General features: G+C 36.3%; 1 protein-coding gene across 4 annotated transcripts in view; it reads right to left on the reverse strand.

The window, feature by feature from the left end:
- The window catches only part of LOC124271454 (T-box transcription factor TBX2b-like), a 107,895-nt gene that overhangs the window by 16,554 nt on the left and 78,639 nt on the right, over positions 1 to 12,702 (reverse strand). For all 4 annotated transcript variants that reach the window (XM_046706609.1, XM_046706611.1, XM_046706608.1 and 1 more), the window contains one exon: positions 4,281 to 4,548. In XM_046706609.1, the coding sequence (XP_046562565.1) occupies positions 4,281 to 4,548 (268 nt within the window). The remainder of the gene's footprint in view (positions 1 to 4,280; positions 4,549 to 12,702) is intronic.

The following is a 12,702-nucleotide window of genomic DNA, read 5'->3' on the forward strand; positions in this document are numbered from 1 at the left end:
CTGCGTAAAGTACATTGTAGTACTTTTGTTGGGTTGACTTCCATCCGTCAGGCTTCCACAAGCCGCGGTGGCTGTGCGGGTTAGGCGTCTGACTTTGTGTGCAGGTATTAGGTGCCTGACTCTGAGGGTGTGTGTTCGAATCCCGAATGGGACTCAACCCAACAAAAGTACTAGAATCTGTACTTTACTAAGAAAGTGTAATCCCAAATATGACATATACTTCATATATGTGGGTTACATCACAAGAAAAAAGTTGAAATGTTTACCCATTGACAAATAATACTCTTAAGTTATAAGTTATACCTCCTGATATAAACTACAAAGCCAGTAACTTTAATCCAAATTTGCCCTTCTTTAAGCAATCCCTTCATGTTTAGAATCAGTCATATGCGTTCTTAGATGTTACTGGGACGCACTACTATCGGCAGTTTTGATTTACATGCACTTTCAAACTAACTTGTAATTTTCTACTGTGCCACACAATATCTTAACTCATTAATAATTCATAGCAAATTGCGTCGTATTGCCAAACACAGCCTATCTATAGTTCTAAAAATGGCAACGGTACCAGTTCTCCATATGAATCAGCCCCATGTTACGTTGACATACGGGCAAATTTCACGGTGTGAGCTCCCGACACGGTATCCCTCCCTGGAACGTCACAGTACGTGCGGTCCCCCCTCTCGCCTCCTCGCTGTCGTAATGCCGCCTATCACTCATGCAGACCTCGGCCTTTGAGGACAGCAAAGATACACAGCCTTAACTGTCTATCTTTCAAACACGATTACTTACTTCCGTCAAAACCACTTCTCCAATGCAGACTCCTGGCGACTCGTTGGATGAAAGTTAAGTGTACAAGCAGCCGTCAGTCGAGGAACACTGGCTCAGAGCCAAACATAGGCAGATTGGATAAGGTGATTTTTTCAGATTCATGAGGTTATATTTCAACGAAATTTGGATCATTTAACCATTTTAAATTAAATTTTAGAGCTATATTCACTTTTTAAATATTTGTGTTTGTTCATTTTCCTTAATTTCGTTTAGCGTTCTTTCTGCTAATGACATCATAAACATTTCGTGTGAAAAAGAAAGAACACTATACTACTGAAAAATACTGAATAATACTTTGAATATTTTGTCTTTGATCAGTAAAACAGAGAAACTCAATTCATAACTATTTCCAGGAAGTATGTTCAAAAGTTGTTTCTTAAAAGTAATCTGCCACCAACGTTTTTAAAGTCTATTGTTGTACTAAAACCTCGAACAAAATATACTTCATTTGCAATAGTTTTAATCTGATTTTAACGTTCACAGAATGTAAATATGAATCTGCATTTATCTGGTGCATTTTGCAAGCATAATTATCATCAATTAAATCAGAAATGACCTCGTCAAGATAATCAAAATCCACCTCATGTACAAATGTATGGAATTAATTTTGATAAAATGTGCACCATCAATCACAGCTCGGAAGACTATGATATGAAACCGCCCACCCAATCCTAAAAGATCCCCGTTCACCTACACAATCAATAAGTCCCCCAGAATTCGATCGGCCATGATCTCGTTGAGAACGAGATATCGCGAGACCCGACCTTCTCATTCAGCCATATTCCTCCATTTGTTGACGATATAATGGATAATAAGACACAAGTTCACGCTTGCGTTGATGTTATAAATATTTCACACTGTCTGGGTCTAGCATTATTTACAAGTGGCTAATTACCGCGAATTGACTTAGAAGGACATACACAGTCATTGTCTAGCTCGATGCGAGGAGCTCTTCGGGTTTAAAATGGTGGGCGTGGTCATTATCGAACGTTGTCGAGAATGCGAGTTGATGAGTACGCTATGTTCGATTTGGCGTCCATTATCAGCCGAGTATAAAATGGCTCATCTTACAACGAGTGTCAAACGGTGTTAAAATACGATGAGAATAAAGACTGGTGCCTTTAAGTAAAATGTCTCTAAAATGTCGAAATGTTGATCAAATTTATAAAGTATGTCCCTGTTTAAATATCACAACCAGGAGATTTGAAGGTGTGAAAACCGTACTTTCACTATCTACCCTTTCATGGAGGATGAGAAAGTGCAATCCCAAATATAACATATGTTGCATTCTAGACTTGAGTTAAGGCTCCTTTTTAATTAATTATCTGTGGTCGGGAAGACCGACTAGGCAGCGTAGACATATGGACATTCAAAGGTTAAAATCCCGATATAGCTCCTTAATGTAACATAACCTTTCTCACAAATTTCGACAGCAATCGACTGATTCGAATGCATCGACATACACTGTGATATATCAAATGCAACTGGAGTGTAACTGAAATCAATTTCAACATCTCTACGCAATCACTGCTGAAAGCAGTCTATTGTACAGTTCCAACTATATCACAAGCATATATTTATGAATTACTATCAAACAATGATGAAGCTAGGTGTCAGCTCCACCAAGTTCAGATGCACTCAGTGTCATGTTTGGTCAAACAGATCACCGTTACAACATGGCGTGTCATAGTCATTGTTGTTCAACGCCGCACCAAGCAATATACAAGCTATATGGCGGCGGCCTGTAAATAAACCAGTCTGGACCAGACAATCCAGTGATCATCAGTTCTACGCAACTGGGATACGGTGACGTGTGTCAACCAAGTCAGGGAGCCTGACCACCAGATCCTGTTAGTCGCCTCATACGACAAGCATCGGCTACTGAAGACCAATTGTAACCCGGATGTTCACGGGTCCATGCGAGAGGGAGGCCAAAACTGACGTCATTGACATTGGCCAGTTTGACGAAAGCAAGGATCTTGATCATGAGTTGAACCCAGAACAGCTAAGGGATTCGATCTCTACAGCAAATTGCGCCCCCTTGACTCTCGGTCCACTCAAACCATCTAATGAAAAACGCACTCCTCAAACAATGCATAATTCAAAGTATAGTAAACCTACGGCTCCTTTTGGTAGAGAAGGTTTCTACCAGCGAGGACTGCTTTCCAACGATTCGTTTGTAGCGTATTTTCACTCCATTCCCTTGGTTGATGGAATTTTCATATTTCATATTAAACAGGGGTACGAGTAAAGATATAGAGGGGGAGGTGAAACAGGGTTAACGTCCCGTACAAGATTACTGTACTTATATAGCGACGCGTGGGTGTGACTGGGTAGCAGCTTGTGCCGGTCCGAACTTGTGCCTGTTTTTGAATACCACCCCACTGAGATAAATGCGTCGTAGTTTCACATGGTTGACCCAGACAAATTATACTGCCTCCAAGCCAAGTCCTTGTTTAACCCCTTCCTGCCCAACACGAGGCAGGGTAACAGTAAATACTCATCTAACGTGTTTTGGTGTGCCACAACCAGAGATTCAAACAAAGAACTTCGGCTCGCCGGACGGATACTCTGTCCACTCGACCACGAAAGCGTCGTAAGATTTTAGATATGCCAATAACGTGAACTCTGCCTTCGATTTTGAATCCAAATTCATATTTCTAAGACTGTTACTTGCGAGACAAAAGCGTCATTAAACTCATTAGGCAAGGGTCGTTAGATGATATTGACACCGTTGGAATGTATCACAGTACAATACACCTGTGAAATCAATACACCTGTGGTCATGCTTCACCTGACATTGATGTTATTGTCGCACTGTGGTAAATCTGACGTTTTACATGTTCATATTTGAAAAGTTGAATACTTTTAATTGCGAAGTATTTATACTTTTTACCAAAATATATCGTATCGGTCATGGTACTTACGCGGTGCCCTGTTACCTTACCAGTCCGAACCACACAACGGTATAACTAGACTGTCATACAGGTCGTTATACAAATATATCCATGAAAGCCCAAGAAAGTCTAGAACATGCGACAAGTCTAGATTTCCACAGTTTCAGGCTGAACATGAAGATAGTCTATGGCCTCCTTTTCATTATATTTTATGATTATTTTTTATGAACAGTTTTTTTCTTTTCTTAAAAAATGTTCATTTCAGAGGCTGGGTCTTAGTCTAAGGTGTAACCAGAAGCTATGAACTTCAGCAGAACTTGACTCGATCGCCACTTTGACCATTGTCACAACGATCTCACGGTGTGCCCCTCAATGTGGGAGGTAGGGTGGGTTTTAAGGACTAGGAATATGGGCGAACGTCATGAGGTTTTGGTATGAAAAGCCACGAATCATTTAAGAGTCGAATCTGGGTTAGGAACACCATTCAGTAGAAGATACGTTTACGAACAACGAGACAAGCTAATTAACAAAAACAGAGAGTACAGTACTCACAAATCCGTGTTTATCGGAAATGTTGTTTGTGAGTTTCAGCTTGTGGAAGGAGACAACTTTCTGCATCCATTGTTCTCCGGTGCTGGGGGAGTCGGGGTGGATGTACATCCTCTTGGGCATCTCGGGGTCAGCTTTGCCGGCCACCATCCATTTGCTGTTGTGGAACTTGTAACGGCAGTCATCGACGGCAACGGTGTCCATTAGTAGTATGTATTTGGCCTTTTTGTCCAACCCGGAGACCTTCACCTTGAACGGTGGGAACATTCGTCTGGAAAAGAAATATCAAGGTCAAAGTCAAGGTTAAATAAATTCGTTGCAGTATACGTATGTACTGAATGCTTCCCACGCCCCTTTAGAAAACTATGAATAAAAAGGTTTATTTGAAGTACACTTCAAGAGAATTTAAATGTGGAGCATGTATATCCCAATTCGCACAAATACCGAATAAACTTTTACAGCGCATGACTATACCGAGTTAAAGTGAATGAACCTGACATTCCTTTCCTAAAACGCGCGATCTTTATTTCTTTCTTTTTTTACTGCTATACAGAGCCTCCGAAAGTCTAGCACGAAAAGCAATAAACCTGTACGAAGTTGTTCTATCAAACTGAAATAAAGTCAAAGTGTTATGCTAACATTGTGGATAATTCTCTGTGTGAGATGAACGACCCTTGTGTGTACCACAGGCAATGTTCTCCTACGGTGGTCCAAGCCACAGCATACAGTCCGTGCGCTGCTTTTTATGTGGTATGACGCTAAGATATGAAAATAATAAACCTTCCCTGAGTTTCAACACCTTTTAAAACAGCTTGAGCTGTATCCAAGGGAGGAATCCACATAAATCCCAATAGCTCTATCACCAAAAGGGTCTTTGTAGGTGCTTGGGGTACTACATTTACTGCACGATGTACCCTCCAGAGGCTAATATGCTATGGAAATCGTACCCCATAAACCAATACGTTCCATTGTCGGGGGGAGAGCTATGAAACATTATTCTACAAAGCAAAATTTACCCGTTACCACACTGAGACGTACAAGCTAAATCCGACTGTCTGGCAGCTTAACAATCCTTTGTAAAAACGCTGCTTTTATTGACTGGTTCATGCTAATAAGGCGAAATAGTAGACTGGTGAATACAAATCCAAGTCAGTGTGAGAGCTCAACAATCGTCAATTTCAAACCAATATGTTTTATGGCTTTGAGCAGTATTGATCAAACAGGTGGATAATTTGAGAAAATAAAACATCGTTTGTGGGGCTTTTGTTCAAAAGAGAGTAGAATTGGTCATATTCAAGCTAATTTCAAACCCAATCGGGTTTTATGGGCCCCAGACACACGGTGAGTGTAGGTATGATCAGACAGTGAAAATTAACATAAAAGAACAATGCAAGGGCAGAGGCTGGAACAACAGATTTCTGTCCACTCTAGCACAAAGCCGACCGAGTAGCCATTAACCGATTCAGTGTTTATGTCCGTGAATATTGTTGACTTGAAACTGTCCAAAAGTTCCGATGTTCAGGACATTTACAGCCTTTAAAAAACTAAAATCCTACATATAATGAGTACATGACTAACGTAATTCGACCGTATCTTTAAATGCTTCGTAAAGTGATAATATGCGTATGTACGTACTTTATTGCGTCGGCTCATCTTAAAGGATAAGCAGGGTGTCGGTGGAAGAGAGACAATTCTTTATTTATTTTTCGGTTAAATACAAAGATAAGTAATTCCACATATTGACTCAAATAGTTCAACATGTATTAGGCTTTAAAGCAGGTAAAGTAATGAATTTAAAAAGTGTTATATGTGTGATATTGTATGTGTAAAGCTTTATTATACAGTTACAACTATAGTTATTGAAGCAGGTTGTGTGATTTGTGTGTGTAAAGCTTTATTATACAGTTACAACTATAGTTATTGAAGCAGGTTGTGTGATTTGTGTGTGTAAAGCTTTATTATACAGTTACAACTATAGTTATTGAAGCAGGTTGTGTGATTTGTGTGTGTAAAGCTTTATTATACAGTTACAACTATAGTTATTGAAGCAGGTTGTGTGATTGTGTGTAAAGCTTTATTATACAGTTACAACTATAGTTATTGAAGCAGGTTGTGTGATTTGTGTGTGTAAAGCTTTATTATACAGTTACAACTATAGTTATTGAAGCAGGTTGTGTGATTTGTGTGTGTAAAGCTTTATTATACAGTTACAACTATAGTTATTGAAGCAGGTTGTGTGATTTGTGTGTGTAAAGCTTTATTATACAGTTACAACTATAGTTATTGAAGCAGGTTGTGTGATTTGTGTGTGTAAAGATTTACAAGCTATTATACAGTTACAATGTTAGTAATTAAAGCAAGTATTGTGATTTGTGTGTGTAAAACTTTCCAAGTTATTATATAGTTACAACTATAGTTATCAAAGTAAGTTGTGCGATTTGTGTGTGCTAAGATTTACAAGCTATTATATAGTTACAATTTTAGTTATTAAAGCAGGTTGTGTGATTTGTGTGTGCAAAACTTTCCAAGTTATCATATAGTTACAACTATAGTTATCAAAGCAAGTTGTGTGATTTTGTTTGTGAAACTTTCCAAGGTATTATAAAGCTACAACTATGGTTATTAAAGCAAGTTGTGTGATTTGTGTGTGTAAATATTTCCAAGTTATTACATAGTTACAACTATAGTTATGGAAGCAAGTTGTGTGATTTTGTGTGTGAAACTTTCCAAGGTATTATAAAGCTACAACTATGGTTATTAAAGCAAGTTGTGTGATATGTGTGTGTAAATATTTCCAAGTTATTACATAGTTACAACTATAGTTATTGACGCAAGTTGTGTGATTTTGTGTGTGAAACTTTCCAAGGTATTATAAAGCTACAACTATGGTTATTAAAGCAAGTTGTGTGATTTGTGTGTGTAAATATTTCCAAGTTATTACATAGTTACAACTATAGTTATTGAAGCAAGTTGTGTGATTTTGTGCGTGAAACTTTCCAAGGTATTATATAGTTACAACTGTAGTTATTAAAGGTAGTTGTTTGATTGTGTAAAGCTTTTCTAAGATATTGTAAGTTACTTTTCTAAGCTGTGTGACTTTGTGTGTAAAGTTTTTCCAAGGTTGTTATATAGTTACTAACTATAGCTGCAGGTTTTGAAGCAAGCTGTGTGACATATCCACGCACTAGTGCATGCTCAAAGTATTTCCAAGGTTGTTATATAGTTACTAACTATAGTTATGAAAGCAGGTTTTTGTGAAATGTGTGTACAAGATTCAGTTCAGTGTGTAAGGTTTTCCAATGTTGTTATATAGTAACTAACTATTGTTATGAAAGCATGTTTTTGTGAAATGTGTGTACAAGATTCAGTTCAGTGTGTGTAAAGGTTTCCAAGGTTGTTATATAGTTACTAACTATAGTTATGAAAACAAGTTTTTGTGAAATGTGTGTACAAGATTTAGTTCAGTGTGTGTAAAGTTTTCCAAGGTTGTTATATAGTTACTAACTATAGTTTTGAAAGCAGGTTTTTGTGAAATGTGTGTACAAGATTCAGTTCAATTCAGTGTGTGTAAAACTCTCCAAGGTTGTTATATAGTTACTAAGTATATTTATGAAATCATGTTTTTGTGAAATGTGTGTAGAAGATTCAGTTCAATTCAGTGTGTATAGGTTTACCAATGTGGTCACATAGGTACTAACAGTAGTTATCAAAGCAGGACTTTCTGAAATTTGTGTACAAGATTCAGTACGATTCAGTTATGGGCAGGCATAAGAAATAATAGCCTGATGTGACATCCCCTCGAACTGAATATATCCCGATGGAGGCTGACTTAAAACACACTGTGTCGTTGTCAATATAAACATGTTTTGCCAAGACAGCAGTGTCATGTATGTAACAATTTAACCTCAAACATTCCAAGAAGAGCATACTACAGCCTTTTTGCTATTTATATTATTTTTGTTACACATTCTCTTTCAACTTGAAAATAACATAGCATAAACATGTCGTAAACTTACATGCTTTGTCAGCGACACACTCAGTCTTGTGTGTGTCTGAATCTCTCTCTCTCTCTCTCTCTCTCTCTCTCTCTCTCCCTCCCTCCCTTTCTCTTTCTCTCTCTCTCTCTCTATCTCTCTCTCTCTCTCTCTCACTCTCTCTCTCCATCATTTAAACTATTAATAATACCTTAGAGATTTGAGCAAGTCTAAGACCATTCGTGAATGAGATTCCCTGTACATGTAGAGGAGTCCCATTGACTGCAGTGTAAAAACCTTCAAGTATTTTTTCTAGTCATGTTATTTTGCAACTCCAGTTATTACCGTCATTCGACCTAGTAAATGCTTCGTCGCCAATACCAGCAGCAAAATAAAGGCTATGTTTCGTGTGTACCAAACCACTCGTATCTTCAACTTGTCGGCAAAACCAACAAGACTTGAAAAAAATCACTTGCAAAATAATCATTGTAAATTTTAAATAAATACATTAAATTGTTTTAACAAGTTTAATTTATTTTCCTTTTTTTAAAAGAATATGCGTGTATATTCATAAAATCTTTGTATAAAGAAGTATTATTTTTTATGTATGATACATTTGTAACTTTTTTGTATTTTTTTGTGTTGTGTCGATGAGTACTGTATTAACTATATGTATAATAACCGATCCATGTATCAAGCCAGGCTAGGTATTCCACAAAACCAATGTACATACCAACTCAAAGTATTACGTATATTATCTCCATAATCAGTATAATTGATAAAGCTAATATTTTACGATAGTGGCTAAAGTTTTCAAAACATGTTCCAAATGTACATATTACAATTACATAATTTATGTAAGAAATTTCGCTCCTCACGCCGAAGACCCGGGTTCGATTACCCACATGGGTGCAATATGTGAATCTAGTGTCCACTGTCGTAATATTGCTGGAATATTGCTAAAAGCGGTGTAAAACCGTACTCACTCACTTATTCGAAGAACGGTAAATGTTAATGTAAATTTTCTGTTCAATAAACAGTATACTTAAAAAAGAATATCATCATACCTACAAACTCCAATTTGGAAATACGACACTTGTGAACACAATATAATCGATTGCAGCTCCTTGTGTCATAACACAATGTTACCTCCTTCAACACATTTACTGGCCAGGACACAAAACAAGGAGATGAAATCAATTAGAGGGTACCGTCAACACAACCGATAAAACGTATGTCAAGGTTTTATTGTGTCATCTTAAGCCTCTAAACATACCATTAGATATCCATTGTCATTTATTGTTTCATGGCATTGTCATTAAATAAGCAATCAATCATCACAGTGCGGCTGAGTGGCGCTTGTAGCCTGACTGTTGACGGAGTTAAAGACACAATACTACATGATATGAATATATCATGCAGCTAACTCGAGTGGTTTCTTGGTGAAACGGCCTGTGATTGGTTGTGTCTTCATGTTTGGAGAAGACGCTGAAGAACGTTATGAATGGGGTATTACTGTGATATACAGATCTGATGAGTTCCTGCTCAGTATAATACATGTATACCATTCAAAAAAGTAGGGGATATTCCATTTTGCGAGCATACCACTAGCCACTGTCGATGCATATGAGAATAAGTAATATATATCCATACAGATGAAACATTTCCAAAGGAATGGAATAAATTGTCACATTTTCACTTACGTTGTCTGTTTCCTCCTTGGCTTTATCATTTGCATTTTATCAATCTTGTAAATCCAATATCCCCTACTTTTTTTGAATGGTATACTACACAACTTTGCTACTTTTTCAAAATCTGTTGACGGTACGTAATACATTTTTATTAACATGATATACGTTACAATAAACTGATTTCTGTGAAATACGAATGTGATTTCTTTTCATTAAAATGTGAAATCATTCAATATTTCATTTCGGGTCTATACACCTAAAACACAAGCACATGTTTTGAAATTAGTCGAACATCTGTGAACTGTCAGTTTTACAGTATCGTATGTAACATATTGCTACATTTTGAGTTTCTAAAAAGAGAGAAAAAAATTCATCGCAACGAGGGAAATATGCTATTAAACATATATTCTTTGCTCTTACCAGTAAAACAAAACTCTCAAAACCTTTATCAATATTCCAATTGCAAGAGCTGCCTCTAAATAAATGCTATTTTGTTGCTAAAGTCGCTCTACATCGACACTATCACAAACGGGTCAACAAATAAGTTCTCAATTGTATAAACCAATTTGGAGACTAAAGACTAATTTTAATTGGACATTTTCTTCGTCTTTAGTTTCACAATGACGAAACATTCTTTGTACAAAACTTTGATCTGCTAAAAACATGTCTGATAATTCAGAAATTTTGGCTTTGCTTCATTGTCTTTTGTTTTCAATAAAACATTTTCCGTACACTAGAAAACGTTCATTCGATGCATCCATATTGTCAGACACCATTGTCAGTTACAGTAGTATAATATATGGCATAAACATGGCTGTCCATTGAACTATGCGAAAGTAATTGTACTTATACAAAATTGTTAAATTTGTGTAATGAATTGTCAGTGATTTATCAATTTCAAAATTATTTCAGGTTCTTCGGATAATATGTCGCGAATTCGATAACAAAACAAATTTTTCTTTTTAACACAATTAATAATCGCATTAGCTTGGTAATATTAGCTGGTTCAATTTTGACATATGCAGACTGCGAACATATATTTCATAGAATTTTAGAACAATTGAATTCTGTGGGAGAGCTAAATCTCTTTTATATAGAGAGATATGTATAGACAGATATATAAGAGTAGTAATGTCCCTACATCTTTATGTACTTTATCATTTGTGCAGGTGCAGTAAATTCCTAATTTTCGAATAAAATCTGTAATTTTCTAGTCCAGTCACCTGCTATCTGGGATAGTATGTTGTAATTAAAACCACCAATGAGTGGCATGTTTGTCTATAATGTTATCGTTACCTAAATATTACCTCGTCATATTCTGTACATGAGGGTTATTATAAACCCGTCCACCATACATAGCCTTCACATGACAAACATCAGCTGTAAACAATTCACCAAACGAAATCCAAATTCTTGACCGTTACATTTATCATACAACCCCATTTAAACACATACATATAATTTTTCGTTCGCTCCAGATCATTGTATTAGAAATTTTTAACATAAGATATGAACAAAACCTCATTTAAACAAATATATTCATTTCTTCGTTCGCTTGACATCATCGTGTGCAAGAAAACCTCAACACAAGATATGAACAAAATCACTTCCACTCATGTCTCGAGGAAAATACCACCTCATCGTATTAGAAAACTTTAACAAAATATATGAACAAAACCTCATTTAAACAAATATATTAATTTCTTCGTTCGCTCCACATCATCGTACTAGAAAGCCTATGTTATAAGATATGAACAAAATCACTCCATGAAAATACCATTTCCGTTATTTGGAAAAATGGGAGACTAAGAGAAGAATTTAATTCATATCAGACAAATTGGATTTGATCTTTTGAAGTCGCTGCCTATCGCCATAAGCCTAATCGCTCATATCACATTATATAATCAAATATCAGACAAAAAAGGACGCTGTCCTCCCTTCGTGCCACTTCTGAGACAATCCCCTCTTACAATTATTATGATATCTGCGAAAACTGACATTTCCTAATTGTAAAATGGATTAAATCCTTACCATTAGCAAATAGGCTCGCACTGAATACTTTTGATGTTTAATTCTAAACTCGTTGGCGGAAACACGGGCAAGTATTAGTGTGACAGGTTCTTCGAAATATGAAGTCAGATTTATATAGAGTCGCTGGGCAGTTGGAAAACACACTACGAAGAAATAAACGTGGTGTCACTTGGTCGAAGCTGATTCCAGGGATAGTAGAAATTAAATAATTTAAAACAAGAAATATAAGCAATGAAGAAATCAATCATTTGAAAGCTTACAGTGTAAGAGAATTTTGAAAACGTGCATAATACGTCTGTGCAAGATTAAACCAAAGCTGGTATTTCAGGGGTTTACTAAACTAAAATTCAATTGTCACATTCTTCGTAAGATTGACAAGCTCTATATAAAATTCATTACAGAGTGATCTGGAATTTATTACGTGAAAGATTCACTTAGAGACAAAAAACCTTCAAATGGCAAAATCCAGATAATTTTTACTAAACTTTTATAGTTTTCGATAGCTACAGATAAAGGAAGACAGAGTCCAGTTACGTTACAAAATTACTATAGTTATGTAAATGATGGTATCTCAGCTCGATGCCCAAAATTCTAATATTCTAATAAATAAGAATAAACTGCGAAAAATATACAAAACATTGTAGTTTTGGAGAAAATTTGTGCATGGACACGTTTTATGGAATATGGTTTCAGTTTAATACAAACGTGACCAGGCGAACAAAAAGTTCT

This window comes from Haliotis rubra, unplaced genomic scaffold (assembly GCF_003918875.1).
Source record: "Haliotis rubra isolate DU_JTF1 unplaced genomic scaffold, ASM391887v1 Scf160, whole genome shotgun sequence".
Lineage (NCBI taxonomy): Eukaryota > Metazoa > Mollusca > Gastropoda > Lepetellida > Haliotidae > Haliotis > Haliotis rubra.